The sequence below is a fragment of the Halichoerus grypus genome, chromosome 8 (assembly GCF_964656455.1).
Source record: "Halichoerus grypus chromosome 8, mHalGry1.hap1.1, whole genome shotgun sequence".
Lineage (NCBI taxonomy): Eukaryota > Metazoa > Chordata > Mammalia > Carnivora > Phocidae > Halichoerus > Halichoerus grypus.
Window position 1 is genome coordinate 116,384,004 of NC_135719.1, and position 25,891 is coordinate 116,409,894.

The window sequence follows — 25,891 nt, forward strand, 5'->3', positions numbered from 1 at the left end:
TATAATAGTTAAAATAATGTGGTACTTATAAGAATGAAGAACTAGGTCAACAGAACAGAATAAAACAGTATATATAAGTATTTAATACATTATAGAAAAAAAGGTTAATGAACACATGAAAAGATGCTCAAAAAGATCAGTAATCAGGGAAACTCAAATTAAAACAACAACGAGACACAATTATATACCCAATAGAATATCTAAAATTAAAACGGCTGACGATATCAAGGATTTTTACAAGGATGTAGAGCAACTGGAAGTCTCATATGTTATTGTTGAGAATACAACATGGTTCAACTACTTTGGAAACAGTTTGCTGGTTTCTTATAAAATTAAACATATGCTTGTCCTACAACCAGCAATTTTACTCCTCGGCATTTCCCCAAGAGAAACAAAAATACAGGTCTACAGAGAGGGATATGCATGAACACTCATAGAAGTTTTATTCAAAATAGCACAAAGCTGGAAACACTCCAAATGAATAAACTATGGTACATCTATATATTGGAATAATACCCAGTAACAAAAAGAAATGAACCACTGGTACATACAACAACATGGATAAATCTTAAAAGCATCATAATAAGTGAAAGAGGCAATACACAGATGGTTACATACTTTATGATTCAATTCTATGATATTCTAGCAAAAGGCAAAACTATAGGGAAAGAAAATTGATCAACGGCTACCAGGCCTTGGGAGGTTGGGGGGAAATTGGCTGCAATGGGCCTGCAGGAACTTTTTGGGCTGATGGTAATAGTCCAGATCTTAATTATGGTGGTAGTTAAATGGCTACATGCATTTTCAAAATTCATAAAACTATACAGTCAAAATAGAGGAATTTTACTATATGTAAATTATATCTCAAATTCAACTAAAAAAATAAGCTCCCCTATTTTAAAAAAGTCAATGAAAATGAATAGATTTAATAAAACAATGTGGAGAAAATTGACTAAGATAAAAACATTTAATTTTTTCCTTTTTAGTTTTATTTTATTGAAGTGTAATTAACATACAATGTTATATTAGCTTCGGGTGTATAACTTTTTTTTTTTTTTTTTTTAACCAGAAGATGGGTTTATTTGGGAATAAAAGAGAATTACAATCCAGGACAAACAAGCTGTGGTAAAACCGTAGGCAAATCTGGGAAACAAAAGCTCAGGTGTATAACATGTTGATTCAACAACTGTATACATTACTCAGTGCACACCATGTAAGTGTAGTCCTCATCTGTCACCCTACGACGTTTTTACAGTATCATTGATTATATTCCATATGCTGTACTTTTTATCTCTGTGACTTATTTATTTTATAACTGAAGTTTGTACCCCTTAATCCCCTTTATTTCACCCATCCCCCCACCACAACCCTTCTGCTAACCACTAGTTTGTTTTCTGTATTTGAAAGTCTGTTTGGGGGGGGAGGGGTTGTTTTTTGCTCATTTGCTTTATTTTTAGATCCTATATGTAAGTGAAATCATATGGTATTGGGATGCCTGGGTGGCTCAGTCGGTTAAGCATCTGCCTTCAGCTCAGGTCATGATCCCAGGGTCTTGGGATCGAGTCCCGCATCAGGGTCCTTGCTCAGCGAGGAGCCTGCTTCTCCCTCTGCCTCCTGCTCTCCCTGCTGGTGCTCACACTCTCTCTTGCTGACAAATAAATAAAATCTTAAAAAAAAAAAAGAAATCACATGGTATTTGTCTTTCTATGTCTTAGTTCACTTAGCATTATACCTTCTAAGTCCCTCCATGTTGCTGCAAATGGCAAGATCTCATCCTTTTTATGGCTGAGTAATATTTCATTGTATGTGTAACTTCTTTATCCATTCATCTATTGATGGACACCCAGATTGTTACCATATCTTGGCTATTGTAAATAATGCTGCAATAAACACAGCAGTGCACATCTCTTTTTGAATGAGTGTTTTTGTTCTCTCTGAATATCCAGGAGTGGAATTATTAGATCATATGACAATCCTGTTTTTAATGTTTTGAGGAACCTCCATACTGTTTTCCACAGCGGCTGCACCAATTTACATTCCCACCAATAGTACATGAGAGTTCCCTTTCTCCACATCCTCACCAACACTTGTTGTTTCTTGTGGGTTTTATTTTAGCCATTCTGACTGGTGTGAGGTGATATCTCACTGTGGTTTTGATTTGCATTTCCCTGATGATTAGTGACATTGAGCATCTTTTTACGTGTCTGTTGGCCATCTGTATGTCTTCTTTGGAAAAATGTCTATTCAGGTCCTCTGCCCATTTTCCAATTGGATTACTATTAATTTTTGGTGTTGAGTTGTAGAAGTTCTTTATAGATTTTGGATACTAACCCCTTAATGGATATATCATTGCAAATACCTTCTCCCATTCAGCAGATTGACTTTTTGTTTTGTTGATGGTTTCCTTCACTGGGCAAAAGCTCATTATTTGGGTGTAGTCCCAACAGTTCATTTTTGCTTTTGTTTCCCTTGCCTCAGGAGACATACCTAGAAAAATGTTGCGAAGGCTGATGTCAGAGATATTACTGCCTACACTTTCTTCTAGGAGTTTTATGGTTTTATGTCTCACATTTTAGGTCTTTAATCCATTTTGAGTTTATTTTTGTATATGGTATAAGAAAATGGTCTAGTTTCATCCTCATGTAGCTGCCCAGTTTTTCCAGCACCATTTATTGAGGAGGCTGTTTTTCCCCATTATACATTCTTGCCACTTTTGTTGATGATCCATTGACCATATAATCATGGTTTATTTCTGGGCTCTCTATTCTGTTCCATCAGTCTATGCGTCTATTTTGGTGCCAGTACCATACTGTTTTGATTACTATAGCTAGATAGTATATCTTGAAATCTGGGATTGTGATACCTCCAGCTTTGGTCTTTCTCAAGATTGCTTTTGTTACTCAGGGTCTTTCATACCAATTTCAGTATTATTTGTTCTAGCTCTGTGAAAGATGCTGTTAGTATTTTGATAGGGAATCCACTGAATCCATAGATTACTTTGGGTAGTATGGACACTATCAGTATTTGTTCTTTCAATCCATGAGCATGGGATATCTTTCCATTTGCTTATGTCATCTTCAATTTCTTTCATCAGTGTATTACAGTTTTCAGAGTACAAGTCTTTCATCTCCTTGGTTAAGTTTATTCCTTGGTATTTTATTATTTTTTGGTGCAATTGTAAATGGGATGGTTTTCTTCATTTCTTTTTGCTACTTCATTATTAGTGTATAGAAATGCAACAGATTTCCGTACATTAATTTTGTATCCTGCAACTTTACTTAATTCACTTATCTACTGGTTTTTGGTGGAGTCTTCAGGGTTTTCTACATATAATATCATGTCATCCACAAATAGTGAAAGTTTTACTTTTTCCTTACAAAATTTGGATGCCTTTTATTTGTTGTTTTGTGTGATTGCTGTGGCTAGAACTTCCAGCACTATGTTGAATAAAAGTGGTGAGAGTGGACATCCTTGTCTTGTTCCTGATCTTAAAGGAAAAGCTCTCAGTTTTTCACCATTGAGTACGATGTTAGCTTTGGGTTTTTCATATATGGCTTTTATTATGTTGAGATATCCTCTGTCTAAGCCTCTTTTGTTGAGAGTTTTTATTATGAATAATGATAATATGATAAATACATTTCATTCTTACTTCATTCAATATACAGAAAGAATTGGGTGGCCATTTTCAGTTACTGCAACATATTTTATATCAGAGGATGCCAAAAATATGAAGAGTCCAAAGAAACAATCACTTACATAGTAAGCAATTGTAAAAGCACTCTCTTTCCCTTCTGCACACTTAGAATGTGACCTTTCTTTCCCCTTTCCCAATAGTTTCTTGGCTCACGCAGTAGGAAGGAATGACATGCAGAAAGCAGAGGAAACTCCCTTGTCATTGTAATCAGCCATAGTCTAAGAGTTCAAAGATATTTTAGGTAGAGATTTTTTCCCAACAGCAAATAAAAAGGATCCTTTTCAAAGGATATAGTTAGTTGTATTGGGTCAAGATTTCCTTAAGGAATAAAATTCTGGAATCTCAACAAGATAGAGAATTGTCATCATGTCAAGAGTTCAGTTCTAAATTTTAGAAATCTGAATTGTTCATGCTATATAATAGCAGGGAAGTAGGCCTGGCCTTATAATTTACTACTACAATTATCATAAGAAAAATATTAAAGCACTAAATGTTAAATACAGAATGAAAAGTTTTGTGTATAAATTATAAATAAGCAAATAATACAACTTACGTTTTGATAATATTTGATGACATAGGCCTCCTTTATCTGTGATGGGTTTTGTTTTTTTTTTTTCAATAAAATTAAGTTTGGAAATGGCAGAGGGCCCTGATCCACCCAACTATGAAGATTTTAGAGAATGTGGGTTTAAATATTAGAAAATACAAAGAAGAAAGAAAAGATGTTGATATCTCAATACAGAAGAGTTAAAAGAAAAACTAGAATATCTTAAATTTGCATGATGTTTATAAATGACTGAATATTTTCACATAGCCAACTTCATTTTTTTATTTTTATTTTTTTAAAGATTTATTTACCTATTTATTTAGAGAGAGAGTGTGTGGAAGTTGGAGGAGGGGCAGAGGGAGAGGCAGAAAGAGAATCTCAAGCAGACTCCCCACTGAGCATGAAGCCTGACACAGGGCTCAAACCCATGACCCTGAGATCATGACCTGAGCCAAAATCAAGAGTCTGACACTAAGCCAACTGAGCCACCCAGGCGCCCCCATTTCATCTTTAGAACAATTCTGTATCTCCATTTCACTGAAGAGGAAACAGGCTAGGAGAAAGTCATAGAGCTACTAAGTGGAAGATCCAGGAAAAATAGGTGGTCCTCTAAACAGGGTGAATTTCAGGGGATCTGCAGGAAGGTAACTCTTAACTACTAACATTCTACCCTTCACCACCCTCTAGATTCTATCAGGAGCCATCCCACCATCATGACTCTTACGCATGCCAAATATTAAACGTAAGTCAAAGGAAGAAACAATCTTTGTAATTCCTAATGAGCACATTTTTTCCAAGCTTTATTTCACAAGGGTTGTAACTAGGGACTTCTGAGGAAGATGGCAGAATAGGAAGATCTTAAGCTCACCTCATCCCATGGATACAACTAGATAACACCCCATCAGTGTAAATAACCCAGAAAATAACCCAAAGACTTGCAGAACAGACTCTCCACAGATAAATGTAGAGAAGAGGCCTCACTGAAGAGGGTAGGAAGGGTGAAAAGGTAGTTGGGAGCTGCCTATGCAGACAGACCTATGGGACTGTCCACAGGAGGGAGGGACCTGCAGGCTTGGAGAGGGAAGAGGAATAGACTATCACACCAAGTACCCCAAGTATGGGGAACTCACACAGGTAAGATGAATTCCCATAACATTTGGCTTTGAAAACCAGAGGGGGGTAATTTTATGAGTTCTTACAATGAACAGGGCTGATCAGGTGGAACTCTAAAAATCAGCAGGCTTGGCTGAGAGAGAGCTAGGAAGGCAAGAAGAAACAGAGTCTCTGCCCTTAAAGAGACAGCACAACAAACAGCCCTATGGGGATACAGCATAGAAGCAGCAGTTTGAAAAATGCCCGGGGTGTATGGGAGGGAGATTTGTTTACTAATCTCAGAGTACGTGTTGGAGGGACAGGGATCGCTGGCAGACTTCTCCAGGAACAAAGGAGCTGGTGTGTGCCCTCTCCCTGCCCCGCACCCCATAGGTCTGTTTAGCTCCCTGATCTAACTCAACTCAAGCCCAAGGCGGCCCCAGATTTGCCCATTAACAATGCAGGGACCAAATCCTGCCCACAACAGGCAAAGAGAGCCATTGCAGACAACTGGCCTAAGGCAAAAGCAGCTCAGCCACCATAGTAGGGTGCATACAACACACATAAGGTGACACCCCTGAAGTGCCAGGTCTGGTGAAGAGGGGACACTGCACTGCAGGGCACTAGAGAACCTCTTCTTCATAAGGCCACTACTTACAAGATCAGGAGACATAGCTCACTTTCCTAACACATAGAAACAGACACAGAGGGTGCCTGGGTGGCTCAATTGGTTAAGTGACTGCCTTCGGCTCACATGATCGCGGAGTCCTGGGATCGAGTCCCACATTGGGCTCCCGGTTCAGCGGGGAGCCTGCTTCTCCCTCTGACCCTCTCCCCTCTCATGCTGTTTCTCTCTCTCTCTCTCTCAAATAAATAAATAAAATCTTAAAAAGAAAGAAAGAAAGAAACAGACACAGAGAGTTAGACAAAATGAGGAGTCAGAGGAACATGTTCCAAATGAAAGAACAAAACAAAATCATAGCAAGAGACCTAAATGAAACAGATAAGAAATTCTCTATCAGGCATGTTATTTATTTATTTTTAAAGATTTTATTTATTTACCTGAGAGTGAGAGAGAGAGAGAGAGCACAAGAGGGTCAGAGGGCGAAGCAATCTCCCCGCTGAGCAGAGAGCCCGATGCAGGGCTCAATCCCAGGACTCCAGGATCACGATCTAGGCTGAAGGCAGATACTTAATGCACTGAGCCACCCAAGTGCCCCACCTGATAGAGAATTTAAAGTAATGGTCATAAAGATACTCACTGGAGAAAAGAGTGGAGGACCTCAGTAAAACTCTTAACAAAGAAATAGAAAACATAAAAAAGAACCAATCAGAGATGAACAACTCAATAACTAAAGGTAAAAATGCACTAGATGGAATAAATAGTACACTAGAAGAACAGATCAGCTACCTGGAGGACAGAGTAATGGAGAGCAATCAAGCTGAACAGGAGAGAGGGAAAAAAATAAAATAAAAAATGAAAACAGACTTAGGGAACTAAGTAACACCATCAAGCATAACGTTTGCCTTATAGAGGTCCCAGAAGGAGAAGAGAGGGAAAATGGGGCAGAAAATGTGTTTGAAGAGATAATAGCTGAAAACTTCCTGAATGTGGGGAAGGAAATAGAAATGCAGATCCAGGAGGCACAGAAAGCCCTCAACAAGATCAACCCAAGGAGGTCCACACCAAGACACATAATAATTAAAATGGCAAAAAGTAATGATAAAGAGAGAATTTTAAAAGCAGCAATAGAAAAGAGTTACATACAAGGGAACCCCCATAAAGCTGTCAACTGATCTTCCAGCAGAAACTTTGCAGGCCAGAAGAGAGTGGCATAATACACTCCAAGTGCTGAAAGAAAAATACCTACAGCCAAGAATACTCTATCCAGCAAGGCTATCGTTCAAAATAGAAAGATAAAGAGTTTCCCACACAAAAAGTTACAGGAATTTATGACCACTAAACCAGCCCTACAAGACATGTTAAAGGGGACCCTCTGAGTGGAAAGACCATAAGCAGGAATAAGAAAAGTAGTAAGCACAAAAGTAAAATTAAATGTATCTATAAAAATCAGCCAAGGGATTCATAAAAGGATGTAAAGTATGACACGATATATTTAAAATACAGCAGTGGAGAGGAGTAGGGGAGAGAAGTAAAGAATGGGTTCAAATTTAAGAGACCATCAACTTAATGTAAATTACTATATGCATAATAGGTTATATACAAACCTAATGGTAACCGCAAATCAAAAACCAGTAAGAGATACACGAGAGTTGTAACTAGGTGTCTTTTCCCAAGAAGATGGTGATGGGTGATGGTGGAAAGAGATCCATCCAAGTTCTGGGGCTCCGGGGTAGAGATCCACAATTAAAGATAAGGTGCTCCACACTTGAAACAATCCATTCCACCATCCACCCCATCCCCAAACACACACGATCCTCTGAACTGCTCATCAAGTACTTTGTGTACCAAACAGGCCAATGGTGAAATTTCTGCCAGGTCATCTGCAAAATTATTTGAAAGCAAAAGTGGAAAATTAAAGAAGCAGCTAACAATGCTCTTGTACCTTGAATGCTTCTTTTAAAAAAGGCCTTACATCCTTCACACGACCAGACTCCGTAGTGATATCCAGATGCGTAATCGCTGCAGACCGCGCAGAAGTGAGCATCCCTCTTTGAACTTGGACTAGGAACAGGGCTGGCACAACTGCTCCCACTAACCTTCCTTTTCAGTGTCTCTCTGGGGGCAAAGAAAACATTCACTGTAAGACAGCATTAAGAGAAAAGATGGACTTTCTAGAAAAAAAAAAATAGCATGAACACTGCGTAATTTACCTCTTTGCCCTCCAGGGCTCATGATAAATATATTCCAAGAAATCTGATCAAGCACAACCTTTGTTGCTGATATCAGACCTATGAAGAGTCACACTATTGGGAATGACTGATGTTTGAAAGTGGTTCTGCAAGTCTATGCCCATCTATGCAGCACTGATGAGCACTAGTAACTACAGATGGCCAGTTGTAGCCATCAGGTTGCACATCTCTGAGTGTAGTAAGTGACCAGAGTAAGTCTTATCCGCAGGTCTGAACCACAAGCAAGGTGTACAGTAGTCTTCCGTAGTTGCTAGAATTCATCAACACTGTATGGATGGGCCTAAATTTACCTAACCATTTTCAAGTATTAGTCATTCCCAAGTGTTGCTAAATAGCCCTTCAGAGTTCCCATTTAAATGGGGAACAAAATCTTTCATTCTGCAATGTAAGATGAAGGTCTAGAATGAAAATAACTTTAAGAGGAGTTACAAATGGACTTTAAGTTATACTGAAGTGAATACGATACCCTGGTTTAGAGAGAGAGAGAGAAAGAGCAGGGAAGAGTAGGGAAGGGTAGAGAAGAGTAGGGAAGGGTAGAGAGGGCAGGGAAGGGCAGAGAGAAGAAAAAGAAAAAGAGAAAGGAGAAGAGAGGGGAAGAAAGTGGACACATGCCTGTCCTTAGAGACGGTTTCGATGGAAGCAGGTGCTCAGTGCTGGGGAGAGGGGCAACAGCTCCCATAGAGGAAGGGACAGCCCATGAAGGCAACACTGGCAGACACAAAAGCACATGTGGTTAGTTCCTAATTTTGCTAGGCCATGTTTCTTTTGGAAAGGAAATTTTAGAGGTATGACTGGTTTTAAATGAAGATAATTATACTATGGGTAATATTAGCAGAACTCTGATTAGAGCTCATGCTCAGAAACAAAGGGTCTTCCCTTGAAGGCTGAGTGAAAAACAGTACTGTAAAAAAGTTATATACAATGTTTATATTCTCTTTTACCAACAAAGTTTTTAAAAAAGAAAAATAAAATTACTGTGTAATATGGCTTTCTCAAATACGACAGCATTCGAAAGTAACAAATTTCAATATCCAATACACAATGACTTAATACTTTGGCGGTTCTAGAAATTTATCTCCTCCTCATCTTTCTCCCTACACAACCTCTTCCCTCCATAGCTATAATTATCATTAAACACATTACAAATTAAATGGAAATAACCATCACGTTACCTTGCTTTTGAAGAGTACAAATACTCTTTTGAGCTTCAAGAAATTTCAACTAAAGTCTACAATTAAGTTTCCCATCAATCTTTATCAAATGTTATTTTAGTTCACTGCTAAAAAGCTTAATACCAATTACTGTCTGTCTTTTCAGGCTTTATATGTCCAGTGTATTTCATGTAAGTAGTAATACTGCCACAGTTGCTTTTATCCTGGACACAATGTGTCATGAATGCTAAATTGTGATTTCACTACAAGAAGGATCTGACTTGAAAGTAAAGTAAAAATTTCTTTTTCAAACCCACGTCACTTCATCAAGAGAAAAGTGATTTAATTTCAATATTTAATGTCCAAAAACAACAGTCATGATAGTGAATTCTCCCCACAACCCACACCTAAAAGCTTACTTTTTAACGAGGATTAAAATATCAGAATAGATATTCTAGAATTCAGAATATCGTATGTGTTAGGTGCTCTAAGTAATCTACGTGATGAATAAAGACCTCGAATAATGCATATCTTTCTTCTCACTAAATCATAGTGATTTGAATAATGCCCCTGAAGTACAATTCAGAATGACAACTGAATTTACCTGTTTACAGGTAAGGTGGGTTCTAGTGATCTTGCTTCACACCAAGGACTCTTTTGAGGTTCTGCATACAGAAGTGACGACTGGCAATGGATGGCTAAGGGAGAGAGGTGTCCGGGAGTTGGCCACAACACATGTGGGCTTGTGGTCTGTCGACCAGGCCCACCTTCTGAGTTACTGGCACTGCTGGGAATACCATAATTCATCACAGCGGGGCTATAGAATGTCATGGCGGAATATTCATGGTGGCTCTCCACATAGGAGGAAGGTATATATATGGGGCCGTGCTCCACGGGTAGGACAGATTGACTGCAGTTGTAGGAAGCCGGAGAGTTAAGGCTAGATGGTGAGTTTTTGATATCCATGTCTTGAACAGGTAACAGCTGAGGAAACTCTTTGTGAGAAGAGGCACAAAGGGACATTATGATGTTCTCAAAGACTCATGGGCAGGTATGATGGCTGTAGAGAAAAACAAAAAGACATTTCTAAGTTAGAGCTACAGGCCTCACTATTCAAAATGTCCAAACATATTTATTACTTACACACACACACACACAGCTTAGAAACACATCCTGAAAGACAGACTCAAAAATATTAACCTCAGGGAGTGTGAATGGGAGGCATGGAACTCTCATTTGCTACTTTATTCACTTCTTTATTGCTTTTGTTGTTGTTAGCTACAAGAATTTTTTTTAACCACAAGAATTTATTATACTTTTAAAAATTAAAAAATGCAGGATGATCTTAAAATGCCAAGGCTTTTTTTCTTCTGGAACTAGGTAAGTTTATTTTAGAGTTCTTATGGAAAAGTAAACAAGAATAACCAAGAAAACCTTGGAAGAGTAGGTCAGTGAGCAGGGACAGCATTAACAGATATTCAAATACACGACGAGTCACCAGTAATAAAACACAAGGAACAGACAGGCCAACGTGTCACTTATCAATTTATTGCTTCTCAGCTTTCAACGCACCCTTCAATATACAGCCTATGGTAAACTAGCTGGCTTTGCTCTACCTGGTTAAAGTGAGCACAACGCTAAGCGTTCTCGGTAGGGGGCGCTGCAGGAACACCAAAGGAGAAAGAGGCAGCTGTAATTTCTGGCGCCCGCAGAGGTCCGCAGTGTTGGGGGTGAGAACAGCCAGGGAGTCTGGCCCTGCCACGGGTCCAGAACGGGGCCCGTCTGCAACCTTGCAGCGTCGGTGCGGGGATAACCTTTCCACGGCCACCTGTCCGAACTGGGGCTCGACGAGTCACAAAGAAGTCGTTCCTTGTACAAACTCCTCACCTCACGCTACCTGCACACTGTGAAGGCCTTCTGTCCCCCACCTTCCCCCACCCCGCAGGCACCTGGACTCCCAGGGCACAACCATGCCGCCAGTTGCTGATCGCCTGGTCCCCCGCTGCACCCCGGAAGCAGTCCTGTTGCCTGCCAAACAACCCTAGAGCGGCTCTGGCCTGGCTCAACCAGCAAAATCTCTGCTAGTCAGTGGCCCATCCACCTTTCCCAGGGAGGTCTGAGCCCCTTCCAAATTTGTCCTTCCTTGGATGCTCTCCCCCTCAGCCCTAGTTTACTTATAGATTATACTTAATCTCTTATGATAGTTTTTTTTTTTTAAAGATTTTATTTATTTATTTGAGGGAGAGAGAGGGAGAAAGCACGAACAGGGGGAGGAGGAGAAGCAGGCTCCCCACTGAGCAGGGAGCCGGATGCAGGACTTGAGCTGAAGGCAGATGCTTAACCGACTGAGCCACCCAGGCGCCCCCATGGTTATTCTTTATATTAAAACTCCCCTGTTGAACCGACTGTGTAGTTTCTATCTCCTGATTGGACCCTGACGGCTACATAACAGAATAGAAAATCCCAAAATAGAAAATTCAAGAACTCAAAAGTTTTTTGAAATTTGGCATATGATAAAGGTGATATCTCAAATCACAGAGAAAACACTGGACAGTAGAATGGCCACTGGAAAAAGGACCTATGCCAGAATAAACTCCAAAGGGTTCAGAGATCCAAATGTTAAAAGAGAAATGGAAGGAGGAAGGAGAGGGAGGGAAAAGGGGGAGGAGGTTGAGGGAGAGAGCAGGGACTGCACAAGTCCTAGAAGCAAGTGCAAATAAACTTCTTTATAACATGGGTGTGGGAAAAACCTTCCTAACTATAGCTTAAAATCCACATGCAATAAATTCACAACAGAAAAGGAAATCTTTGCACATCATAAAAACACCATAAGCAAAGTCAAAAAAGACTAATGACAAATTGGGGGGAAAAAATACTCCCAACTTCTATGAGAAACAAAGGGCTAATTGTCCTAGTATTTAGAACTCTTAAAATGAAAAAAGATAAATTCTTTAGATAGGGACACCTGGGTGGCTCAGTCGGTTAGGTGTCTGCCTTCAGCTCAGGTCATGATCTCAGGGTCCTGGGATTGAGTCCCGCATCGGGCTCCTTGCTCGGTGGGCAGCTTGCTTCTCCCTCTGCCTGCCACTCCCCGCCCCCCCACTGGCTTGTGCTCTCTCTTTCTCCCTGACAAATGAATAAAATAAAATCTTTTTAAAAATCTTTAAATTCTTTAAATAGGCAAAAGACATAGAACACAGAAAAAGGCAGGCAAATGGCTCTTAAAACACAAAGATGATCAACCTCATTCACAAAAATTAAAACTACACCAAGATACCATTTTCTCATGTTTGGCAAAAATTCAAATGTTTGACAAGAGACTTCCTTTGTGAGGCTGTGGAAAAACAGACTTTCTCTGACGTTGTTGGTGGGAGTACAAAATGGCACAATGCATATCTGGCATTATATAGAGATTTTATATGTGTTACCTTTGGACTATGAGTCCATAGTGAGAAAGAAAGGAAAGAAGGAAGGAAGGAAGAGAGAAAAGAAGAGAGGAAAGAAAGGAGAAAAAGAAAAAGAATCATTGGCTCCCATTGCAAGTGACTGTTACATCAGTTCCTCACTCTGAAAATCAGTAATTAAGGGAAAAGAATTAAGTCTGTATCCTGCCTTTTTGAGAGGTTCTGTAGTTTATGCCATGGTTGAGGGCAAACTTCTTGACAAAAGAATGCCATCCAATAAATAGTTCAGAAAAAAAAGATACTTGGATGGATAAACTGGATAGTTAGAAAAAGTAAAACTGTTAACAATTACTGAACCTAGGGACGCCTGGGTGGCTCAGTCGGTTAAGCGTCTGCCTTCGGCTCAGGTCATGATCCCAGGGTCCTGGGATCGAGTCCCACATCGGGTTCCCTGCTCCGCGGGGAGCCTGCTTCTCCCTCTGTCTCTGTCTCTCTCTCTCTCTCTGTCTCTCATGAATAAATAAATAAAATCTTTAAAAAAAAAAACAAACAATTACTGAACCTAGATGTGGACATAACGGACACTCATTATACCAGTCTTTCAACTCTTCTGCAAGTTTAAAATTTTTCATAAGAAGCTCTGGAGGAAAGACACAAAATACAAGAAATTACAAATGTAAACCTTTAAAAAAAAAGTTAGAATAACTGGATAATATAATCTGGAAAAGGGAAGAATGCCCATTAATGACTAGACTGGTTGAGAAAGATCATTAAGTAAAGAAGCTTGCCTTGAGAAGTTCTCCATCTTTGATATTTTCAGCTCCAGCTGTCACCTACTTCTACATGTAGGCAATTTGGCTCTCTAAATGCTCCTGATTACTTTCTCCTGACATTTTCATTTAAATGCTCATTTCAATTTGTCCTCAAAACAATATACCTATGGTGATTTTAAAATATGTCCACAAATTTTTCAACATTCCTCCCTTCAAAAGGTAGAGTCTAACCTCCCCTTGCGTATGTGCTAGATTTATGACTCATTTTTAAGGAATAAATTATGGCAGAAGGGATGGTATATGGCTTCCATGACTAGGTCATAAAAGGCACTGCAGTCTCTTCCTGGCTTGCTCCCTTGGGTCACTCACTCCAGGGGAAATTAGCTGCCACATTGTGAGGACTCAAGCAGCCTTATGGAGGCCTCCTGCCAATTGCCAGCAAGGAACTACAGCCTCCAGCCAACAGCTCTGTGAGTGAGATATTTTGGAAACGGATCCTCCAGCCCCAGTCAAGCCTTCAGATGACTGCAGCCCTGGACAACATCTTGACTGCAACCTCATGAGAGGAGCTAAGCTAGAACCTTCCAGCTAAGCTACTCCTGGATTCCTGACCTTCAGAAAATGTGTGTGAGATGTTATGTTTGTTATTTAAGCTGCTCAATTCTATGATGATTTGCTACACAGCAGTAGATAATACAAATCCAAGGTAAAATTAATCATTTTCCTCCTCAAAACCAATCCTAATTTTCTATTTGTTAATGACAAAGTGCAATACACTTAGCTTTGACTTCTCTGCTGCATCCAATTACCTTAAATCACTAGGGTACACTTTTTTTTTTCTCCATAGGGCATTTTCCTTGTGGTCTGTCTTTTGCCACCATCTGAGCAAGCTCTCATTACTTCTTATCTGTGCATCTGTAATAGGCCCCTTACCACTCCTTGTCTCTGGTGAGCTCCTTCTCCGGGTCCATAGAGCTGCCAGACTAACATTTTTTTTAAAAGATTTACTTATTTGAGAGAGAGAGAGACACACGGCACGCACATGAGGTGGGGGTGGGGGGCTGCAGAGGGAGAGAGAAGCCCAAGCAGACTCCACACTGAGCATAGAGTCTGACGCAGAGCCCAACACGGGGCTTGAGCCCATGATCCCGAGATCACGACCTGAGCTGAAACCAAGAGACAGAAGCTTTAACAACTGCACTACCCAGGTTCCCCCAGACTAACATTCTTAAAACTCAGCTCTGATCACCCCTCTCCGTCCCACCAGCCTGTGTAAGTCACACTCTTCTAACATCCAAGGCATTCCACTCTGCTGCCCCAACCCATCATCCCACTCTAATCTGCTATTTTCCTACAGAAGACCTGCCATGTCTATAGGAATATACAAAGTGCATCGTGAAGTGATTGGTGTCTTATGCCTTAGCATCCCTATAATTACTTACAAACTTAATCCTCCTTCCTAGAATAGAATTCCATTGAGTCATTCTTGTAAAAGGATAGAAGGATGATTAGATTTTAAGCTCCTTGGAGGCACACACTATTTTTATTCATCTTCTACTACAACTCAGTAATTATTTGTTATAATGAAAGAATATGAGGAAATGTGTTTATAAGATTTCACCCAGTCAAGGGTGTTAGTCAAAGACGGGAGCACCTTCAGGTCTGGTACTCTGCGGAGACAGGAGGTCTAAAGGAGTCCCAAGACATGCACTCTGCCTCCAGAGAGCTACTGTGCCGGTAAAGGAGGCAGGACACACCAGGTAAAATGCTAAGGAACTAATACAGACATCCTACCACTTACAATCAACACTGATTGACCATGAAGGACAGGAGCGGGAATGGTAGCTGGAGAAGAACACAGCATCAAAAAAGTGTTTATACATCATTCATATATATACATGTATAATATGTAGACGCATTATATGTATAATATACATATTATATATATTTTACACTTGTATATATATTTTATATACAGTTCATATATATCAATATGAATTTATTAATCATGACAGAATTTCACATTTCCATTACTTAGATTCCCAATCAACATATACAATCCCTGATTCTTAATAGAAAATATGCAGGATAAAGCATATATAATGTTAACTATTGTCAAAACTAGCAGTTTCCAAACTTTTTTTTAAGTTGTGGTAAATTACACATCAAGCTTACAATGTTAACCATTTCTAAAATTACAGTTCAGTAGTGTTAAATACATTCATACCATTGTGCAACTGACCTCCAGAACTCCTTCCATCTTGCAAAACTAAGACTCCCCACCTGTTAAACAACAGCTCCCCAACCCACCCCCTCCCCCAGCCCTTGGCAACCCACCATTCTACTTTCGGTCTCTTACGGATTTGACTACTCAGTACCGCAGAGAAGCGGAATCATGCAGTAATCTGTCCTTCTGTGTTTGGCTTATTTCACTTAGCACAATGTCCTCAAGGTTCATCCGTATTGTCTCATGTGTCAGAATTTCCTTCCTTTTTAAGGCTGAATGATATTCCATTGTTTTTATGCACCACATTTTGTTAATCAAGAAAGGGTTTTAAACAGAAATTCTTGAAAACATTTACAGATCTGTGAAATGACCTAGGTTGGAGCAAGTGGTTGAATATAGAAGAAACACAGGTGTTGGTAATTAGGTCACTGGTAACCTTGAAATGGCAACTCCAGGCCCGCCAGTATTGTGAGGAGGCATCTATCCCTCACTCTGTCCTGAAAACACCTCTCCTATTTCAATCCACCTACACATAGGCTTGCTCACTGTGCTTATATTTTTGATATTGTACTTTAGTGACTGTATTTTAGTGCATTGTTTTTGCTATATGATCTGAGCATATCTTATGTGGCCAGGTATTTAATCAAAAGACATTTCAAGTACTTTAACAATACAACTGAAACAGTACACAGCGTAACAATTGAGAGGAAAATACTCAAGGTAACATGCTTAACAAATTGTATTTATGTATAGTAAAATATAACCTAGAGGTAATACATTTTGTATTTCTTGATCTTTTTTTTTTTTTTTTTTAAAGATTTTATTTATTTATTTGACAGAGAGAGACACAGCGAGAGAGGGAACACCAGCAGGGGGAGTGGGAGAGGGAGAAGCAGGCTTCCCGCTGAGCAGGGAGCCCGATGCGGGGCTCGATCCCAGGACCCTAGGATCATGACCTGAGCCGAAGGCAGACGCTTAACGACTGAGCCACCCAGGCGCCCCTGTATTTCTTGATCTTAAAAAAAAAAAAAGTATGAGAAAACAAGATGGCCTACCCAATTTAATAAATAAAAGTATATCCAAAAGTTAGTGTGGTCACTGTGATGAGTATACACATTATATTCAGGAAATTATGAAGCAGGAAAGCAGTGAATTTAAGAGTAACAATTTGAACAAGACTTCAGGTTAATACCCAAAAATAAAATAAGTTGAATGGTTTAAACAAAAAAAAAATCTCTGAACATTTTGGTCCGTCAAGTTTTTACTGAATTTCATGTTGTCTCAACTTTACATTGCCCCAAAGAAATATATGTAGCATTTAACATAAGTAATTCAGCAAAGCCAACACCAACCGATCAGAAAACCACTGCTTTTACTTTCAGTAGGCCTCTTAAAAACAGAAAGCAGCTACTGATATAAAGTGATGAATAGCAACATGGAAATTCATGAACTTGAAATAACATTTCCTATTATCCAGGTAGAAAGTGAACACACAATTTAAAATGAATATGGCATCTCTCTCAGGAGCAGAGAATCAATCCCATTACTCATTTTCACCTACAACTGAAATGTTCATTCTCAGCCCAGAAATGCTGAAATGACCTGTCAGACACACACCGCCAAATGGCAAATGCCAGGATTTGTCCAGGCAATCAATCAGGTGCCACAGTGACTTTGCTTAGGAAAACAGATTTCACATATATACCCCAATCAATTTCTCTAGAATCTCTACACATCCCTAGCACAATAATAATTCATGAGAGAGAACTGGTGGCTGGACAATGATTAAAAGCTTGTGTTGCCTTTTGGTTGGAGATCTTTCAGATGTATCCAGATTCACGTGACAACCATTTGTCAGTGGAACCTTGGATTATTAGTAACTTGGTAGCCAACGCAAACGGTTTTTCTTCTGAAGCAAAGACACAACAAGGGGTGAGGAACTTAAATCATGGCAGGAGAACCCAGAGACAAGCAAACAAGAAGCATAAGTCTTCTCCGGAGGTCTAAGAAATTGAATAAACAACCTGTGGTGGTTATGTGAGTAGTCTGATCTAAACGAGGGAGATGAAACGGTTGAAGGAAAGAATCCCCCAAAATCAAATTTCTTCAACATGTAGGACAGGATTTTCCCAACACATTCCTTTGAACAAGCAAGCACTGACTCAGTGAGCACAATATCTGGTGTCAAAGGGAAAAATAGTCTCTAAACAGCTTAATCGCTGGGCCTGGCAGGCAGGGAACTTCATCTGGCCAACAAAAGAACATGTACCCGGACATCCTGATTCTAAGAATCAAACATTTCTTTGCAAGTCAATTTTCTTTAACTAGTCATGATAGCCTAAGATAGCTGGCCCATATTCTTCGTGATGAACAGCCCTCGTCTTCTGTCCAAACACCTCCCTGGCCCACTCCTCCAGCACACACACTGCTGGTGAGCCCTGGCAGGTCACATCTGTGTGCAGCAGGAAAGCTTTCTGTACACGTGGGATTATACATCATGTTCTAACATACTGGGAACACATTATGGAACTGAAACAGAAAAAAAAGGTTTTAAAATCCCAAATACTGACAGCGATTCCTTGGGAGAAGAAAAAGGCGGGCTCTAGAAATGGTAGGAAGACACTCCAGGAAGAGTAGAAGGATTTTCTCAAAGTACCGATCAAATCTAGTTAAACAAGACGAAGGCAGTCACACCAGGCCTGCTATTACATATACTCTCTGTCCAGTGGACAGAGAAGTACACAGGGTCCTGGTCCTGCCTGAAAACCAGGGGATCTCACACAAATCACATCAACTCCCTGAGCTTCCATGGCCTCTTCAGTAGAAATGGAGACCTAATACGGCTGCATGTTTTCACAGCACCCGGAGGATAAAGTGAAATGATGTACATGAAAGCATCCTGTGAGGTATTATTATACATCCAGAAAGATGAAGTCCATCCATTAGCATGCCACTGGATACGCCTGTCGTGTTGGGCAGAACTTCCAGACAAGTAAAATGCCCTGATGACCACCCTGAAGATTGTTGCCTCCTCATTGTACTTTCTTAACTTCTGCTTAACAATTCATGACACCAGTCCAAATGGCTGGGCTGCCGGTATGGAGCCCCAAACGCCCCGTTCTCCTTGCACGGTGTTCTCAAGCCTGTCCATCACACTTCCCCAAGCATTCAGTTCCAACACCCCTCATTTGTGTGCCCCACAGAAGTCATAAACGCACACTTACAATGCAGAACACTACAAGGAATTTCATGGAAAAGTTAAAACATCTTTAAGTGTCCAACATCCTTGTGTCGGTGGCTGTCTACCAATTATCGGCCTTAAATTTTCTACAGCAAAACACAGCTCTTGATCAACTTCATATTCATTAGAAAGAAAAAACACCCCAAAATCACCACAGAACTGACCATTGATAATTGATTCACACGCAACTCTTAAGAGCATGTACAGGTATCTTCCAAAATGAGAAAAATCTAATTCCCCTTGGAGTCCACTGGACCTTATCGAGCTGGACAGGAAATAGAACTTTGCAGCTTGACGGGGAAGAGCCCAGAGCCTCAGCCGCAGGGTCATCAACACTAAGGCGCAGTCGAGAGAGAGAGCCCATCAGTCTGCTCTCTTCAGCAAGTCTCCGCCCCCTCCCAATTCCAACCGCTCTTAGGAAATGGAACAATTTTCAAATATCCATTTGGGCCAGGGTGGGGAGAGTTATGCGTGAAGAGGTTTAAGACATGACCAATGCAGAAGTTAAACTGAATGCACTCATCTCCTCTTCCAGTCCTGGGTTTGACATTTGAACACAAACATTTAACCACAAAACATCGCAGTCCTGCTTTGAGGAAACCTATACAAGTCCGGTAATCGGTCTTTCCAGTGACCCTCACTCTCCTTCCCTCTGTCAAGTACACCCATACACAGATTCTCGGCTAAAAGCCCTTAATTATGAAGAGCTGTAACAGCTCCAGCCAGGACTGCCAACCACCCAGTTTGCTGGGGCTTCCCCAGCAGGCCACTCTGCCTCTCCTAGTTCCTGCCACGGGAGTTCTCCGAAAGGTAAGCTGTGTATATAAAATATAGGCTCTTGTTTTCATAGCACAAAGGAGAAAGGAAAAGGACATCATCTGACAGATCTTCATTAGGAGTGCTTAACAATAACAGGCTCCTAACTGTCCACTGAATTATGTATTAAACAGTAAAGAATATTAGCTTACAAAAGATTTTGCATCTATGTCCTGCAAGAAAATCTAGATTTCAAAGCATGAGCACAGAAATGAAAAAACTCTGACATCAACACATAAATTGGGCACAGACCTCAACTCCTACAAGTATTTTAACTTAAGTCACCATCACTCTATATTAGATTTTCAATGTCTCCAGACTGTCATTTTCTTTTTTTTAAAGATTTTATTTATTTATTTGACAGAGAGATAGAGAGCACAAGTAGGCAGAGCTGCAGGCAGAGGGAGAGGGAGAAGCAGATGCCCCGCTGAGCAGGGAGCCCGACATGGGGCTCAATCCCAGGACCCTGGGATCAGGACCTGAGCCTAAGACAGACGCTTAACCAACCGAGCCACCCAAGCACCCCGAGATTGTCATTTTCAATCACTCTCTTGGCTTCTCACTATTTAATAATATGTAATTTCAGGTAACTTTCTTAATCTCAAGTACAGTAAAAGTATAATAAATTATCATAAATAATTTAAATGCCCAGATTATAAAAATACAATACATTCTATTATTACATAAATAACCAATGTTTTTTAAATAACCCTGTATTCAGTTTGGGATAACTAATGATGCACACCATAACCAAAGGCTTATCCCACAGTGGAATCTAAATGTGCTAAGAATGAAATCTATTAGCCCAATGGGAACTTAACACTTAGTCCCATTCACAAAATAGCTTCTCTTTGCCTCAATTTATTCCAAAGTATATAGGATTAAAACAAAAATACCACAACCTGACTCATCCCAACAAAAAGGGGGGGGGGGGGTAGGGGAGGAATGAGATTCTCTTTTTCGAAACGCAAAGGAAGATAATTATTCCTAGGTAAAAACGCACTGAAGAGCAGAATGGTAAAATCCGTGAACAGCTCAGTGATTTCCAGGGGTTGGGGATGGGTGGAGAGGGTTGACTACAAAAGCACAAAGGGGACTTTTGGGAGTGAGGGCAAGGTTCTAGGTCTTGAGTGCAGAAGTGATTATATAAATGTTGCAACTGTCAGAATTCATAGAGGGTACCCCTAAAGAGGCTAGGTTTTACTGTTATGTAAATTATACTGCCAGGAGCCTACCTTTTTAAAAAGGCTATTAAATCTAAATCCATGTGCTAGGCTCTGAATTATGATGTCTAACACTCAAGTATACAGTTCTCAAGTGTTCTAGATGTTATTACTAAAAAACTTACCAGTAAATGATTCAAGTTCAGCCTTCAGTATTTTATATAATTATTACATATTTATAAGTATTATGTAAAATGGCTCAAAACATGAACTAAAATTATCACAAGATGTATTTTGCATCATTACCTGAATATATATTTATAGAAAACTGCAGTATTTTACTCTTAAGAATGGATATATCAATATCTATTAAATGTTAATTATGCTTTTAAGGGTTGAATTTACTACTAAATTTTACCTCTTCCCTATCATTAATAAACTGAGGAATATAAAAGGTCATTAGATTCATTTGAGTCCCTCAGAACCACTATGATATGTATTCCAAATGAGTGTTTTTAATTGATTTCAGAGACTTTCAAGTCTTAATTGTTACAGGAGACTGGCTGCTTTTGAAATAAGAATGTTTCAGGGGTGCCTGAGTGGCTCAGTCATTAAGCGTCTGCCTTTGGCTCAGGTCATGATCCCGGGGTCCTGGGATCGAGCCCCACATCAGGCTCTCTGCTCCACAGGAAGCCTGCTTCTCCCTCTCCCACTCCCTCTGCTTGTGTTCCCTCTCTCACTGTGTCTCTCTCTGTCAAATAAATAAATAAAATCTTTAAAAAAAAATTTAAAAAAAAAAAGAAAGAAATAAGAATGTTTCAGTAATGCCACTGGCAAAAAAAAGCTTGGATGTAAAATGGATCCTAAGATTATGCTTTAACACCTATTGATGAACAGACCCTTACATTTTCCCTCTTCTTGAATATATGCAGAAATACAGATTTTTCTGCAGAAAAAAAGGCAAAGAATAAGTGTCACAGTTGCAGCACGTGTCCTTTTTACAATACTCACAGCACAAACCTTTCTTTTCACATGTTCATTTAAGTAACAAACATCTTCCCCCACAAAGGACAATAACCACTGTGAGTTCAGAAACTTAAAAATAAAAATTCCCAATGGAATGCCCATGTAAACACTAAAAATCTAACAAAATAAGGCAAAATCTTTCCTCCAAAGTGTTGCGTGCTACACCAAAGGACAAAGTTGCTTTTTAAAAAAACTAGTAAAATTGAGTCAACCTGGTTTTCCTAAAAAGAAAAAAAAAAAATCCACTCAAATCCAAAGTTCTGTTTTTTACAAAAATAATATCCCCTTCACTTAATTTTATGCTTCCAATTTGAATGAGACACAAATGGTAACACAAGGGGGTAGGAGAGCAGCCCCTGGGTTCCTCTTCGTCAAATAAAACAGACTGCATCTTAATCTTGCTCAGTTTGCCCAGGACAGAAGCAAGTCTGTTTTTGATATCACTGAGGAATGCCAGTTAATACATGTAAAACCCTGGTCAACTGCTTGATCCACGGACACCCTTCCAGGCCCGCAAAACTCAAGCATAAAGTCCTTGTGCAACTTTCCCACTGTCATCATTTCACCTTCTGTCGGGAAAGCCATGGAAAAACATCCAGAGTTTCTTCTTTCAAAAGGACACGTATCAGTCCGGAGTTTATAGGCACAAACTAATTAAATTAACCTGCCAGCGTCTGGAATGAAAATACTTAAAAGCATGAAATTCCGGCTTCCTGTAGTTTTCAAGACAAGTGGTTTAGGGCGGAGGCCGCGTAAGGGGGCAGGGGTCTTTTATTGTTCTCAATATCACTGGTTTCCCACCCTAGGGTTTCAAAGAGAAAAGCAGACAAATCACACCTTGAGCCGAGGGGCACTTACCGTACAGGTGAACCCCGGCCTGGAGGTCTCTAAAAGGCGGACACGTGCTTTTCCCGGAGTAGTTGCTCCGGGCCCCTGGCTCGCGGCCCCCAGCTGCGGAGAGTGAGCCCACCTCGCGCAGCCCACACCTCGGTGGCCAGCGTTCAGCCGCAGCGCGGGGTGGTGCCTCTGCCGCCCGCTCTCCCGCCGCCGCCTCTCCACCCACTGCAAGTTTCCACACGGCTTCTCGCAGCCTCGGCGCTCCAGGCTGCCTAGCTGCAGGGGCGCGAACTGGCTTTCAACAGGTCCTGCAGCCAGACGCACTGCAAAGATCGCAAACGACTTCACGAGGAGACTCTCCTTCCTTTTAAAGACCCGGGGGGGTGGGCCGACTCCAAGAGCCCACGTGACCACCGAGCCGGCTGCACGGAAACCTCGGGAGGACGCGGACTCCCCTGCCTCGCCATCCACACTCACCTGGGCGGAGGGAGAAGCCCCGGGGAAAGGGCGCGTCACAGGCACCCTCAGGGGGAGCAAAGCACACAGGGCGCCCTTCCAGCCGTCTTGAATTGAGGAGGTCTGGGGCGGGGCCTGAGAATGTGCATTTCAAACCAGGCTCAGGGCGAAGCTGAAACTGATGCTGCCCGGCTGGGGACCACACTCTGAGGATCACGTCCCTAGACTCCGACCCACGTGAGTCTGACAGGGGCTGGATGCTGCGGTGTCACTGAAATACAGAAATCTGACTCTTCGAATCCAGTGGTGAAACTAGAGAGGCTTTGGATTTTCCCGATCCCGGGCAGCGAGCGCGGGTTCGTGCCCCTGGAGGGAGCGGCCGTGGCAGGAGATGGTGGGTGCGGGTTCTCCGCGGCCGGCTCGGAAGGCCTTTCGCGTTAGAGCAAAGATCGCAGGAACCTCCTCAAACTCACCTACCGCAAAGAAGCACCTGGGGGGCGGAAATCGGCCTCCGCGGCGGCTGCGCGCCTCTTCCCTCAGCAGCGCCTCCGTGGAGCTCTGCGCAGGCGAGCGTCCCCTGGTGGCAGCCCCAGTTCCCCAGGTCTGCGGAGTCCCCAAGTTCTCCTCACCCACCCTGCGGCAGCCCACTGTGTGAGGACTAGGGACCTTAGGATAGTCATTAAGATGCACCCGACTTTGGGGCAGCCACTGGTGGCGAAAATCGAAGGGCAAGTTACAGATGTCCCATAGGCCATTCTGGGACCCCAGTGCCACATTTGTGTCTAATTAATCATCACACTATCCGTACACACGGCATAAGGGACATGGTTCTTGATCCGGTTGTGACTCCAGATCTCTGATAAAGGAGGACCAGAGGGCACTTGGAGGGAAACTTATAATGCCAGCCTCGAGCGTTGGGCTTTAGCCAGAAATGGCCTGGACCGACTCTAGTGTGCTCTGGGTTTATAAGAGTGAGGTCCACAGGGAGCGAAGGCAGGCTCCAAACATGGAGAGCCACCTACTTTATAAACGGTGATTCGGTAAAATCTCTACTCCGCCACCCTCTTCCATTTTCGTTCAAGCAAGGACTCCTGGATTCTCTCAAGTTGTAATTCTCTCCCATCCTTGAGGTAGAGAAGTTAGTTTGAACAGGAGGGTGTGGAACTGACCAGATTCATCTGTGTAGGACTCTAGAGGACAAGATGCTTCTCTTTGCCAATCTCAGCTTTCCTTGTCCCCTCTCCTGGGTGTCCCTGCGTGTACCCAGTACCCATATGCTCCTTCCTCCTTTGCACGGAAGAAAATTTTAAGTAATGGTTTTAAAAAATCAGTTCCATTTGGAAGTACTTACTTGTTAACAAGATACATCTGGAAAGGAAATTATTGTGAAGGAACCAGTCTTGAGCCACTAGGCAAAGATAATGTGAGGGTGAAGAAAGCTGAGACCTATCAAGTGCCAACATTGTGCCAGAGAGGGTGCTAAATGCTTGCACCGCATCTCGTTTAATCCACGTGGGAGCTTTGTGAACTAGGTACTATTGACCCCCTTCTCAGAGGAGGAAACTGAGGCCCGCACAGCTACCTAAAGCCACACATGGGGAGGGGCCATGGCAGCAATGCTTTCGTTGACAGCTACCACTGATTAGGCATTTAGCCATGCCCTACTTTGCTGCAGGTTATCTCATTTTCTTTTTTTTTTTTTTTTTTTTTTTTAATTTTTTATTTATTTGACAGAGAGAGACATAGTGAGAGCAGGAACACAAGCAGGGGGAGTGGGAGAGGGAGAAGCAGGCTTCCCGCGGAGCAGGGAGCCCGATGTGGGACTCGATCCCAGGACGCTGGGATCATGACCTGAGCCGAAGGCAGACGCTTAACGACTGAGCCACCCAGGCGCCCAGGTTATCTCATTTTCAATACAATAGGCCTAGGAGGGAAATTCTGTTATTAAGTATCCCCATTTTACAGTTGAGAAAATGGCCAGTTCGTGGCTGAGAAAGACTAGAGCCCAGGTGGGAGCCCAAGACTCTGTTCTCTTCCATACCATGACTGCAGTCAATCGGAAATGAAGATGGCTTGAATGTCAGGACGCTAGATGTCCTGCAGACGGGCCCTGCCTCAAAGCCTCCCGCCACCTGAGAGATAAGCGTCTGCTCACCCCAGACCTAGAGCTCTGTGTTTGCTGTGACGCTTCCTTCAGAAGGCGGTCCACTCATGGGAACAGCATGTTCTCTTTTTAAAGACCCTCAAACACCCACAGAAGTGGTTTGTTACACAAGGAAACCTCATTGCCAGAAATATTAAGCAAAGAGAATGAATGGGAGTGAGTACATTTCCTTCTGACTCATCCTGGGGATTGAGAAAAATAATGGTACCTTAGGGATGGAAGCTTTGTGGGGTTTAATGCAATGAGTAGGGAGAGTAATATTCCCAAACTAAGAAGGGATTCTTGAGACAGTTAATACCGATGACTACACTGAAAAGCACCCTGAAATCTAGGGTTAAGGACCATGCGTCTGGGACACCTGGGTGGCTCAGTCGGTTAAGTGTCTGCCTTCAGCTCAGGTCGTGATCGCAGAGTCCTGGGATCGAG

The 25,891-nt window shown here is 41.5% G+C and overlaps 1 protein-coding gene across 4 annotated transcripts in view; it reads right to left on the reverse strand.

The window, feature by feature from the left end:
- Positions 1-25,891, reverse strand: part of ESR2 (estrogen receptor 2) — a 114,665-nt gene that overhangs the window by 49,187 nt on the left and 39,587 nt on the right. For 2 of the 4 annotated variants that reach the window (XM_036088756.2, XM_036088757.2), the window contains exons 2-3: positions 9,963-10,418; positions 7,901-8,073 (exon numbers count right to left, since the gene is read on the reverse strand). In XM_036088756.2, the coding sequence (XP_035944649.1) occupies positions 7,901-8,073; positions 9,963-10,381 (592 nt within the window). In that variant the 5' untranslated portion in view covers positions 10,382-10,418. Of the gene's footprint in view, positions 1-7,900; positions 8,074-9,962; positions 10,419-22,866; positions 22,972-23,322; positions 23,787-25,891 lie in introns of those variants that run through there. The other 2 variants (XM_036088755.2, XM_078053805.1) reach the window with 2 other exon arrangements.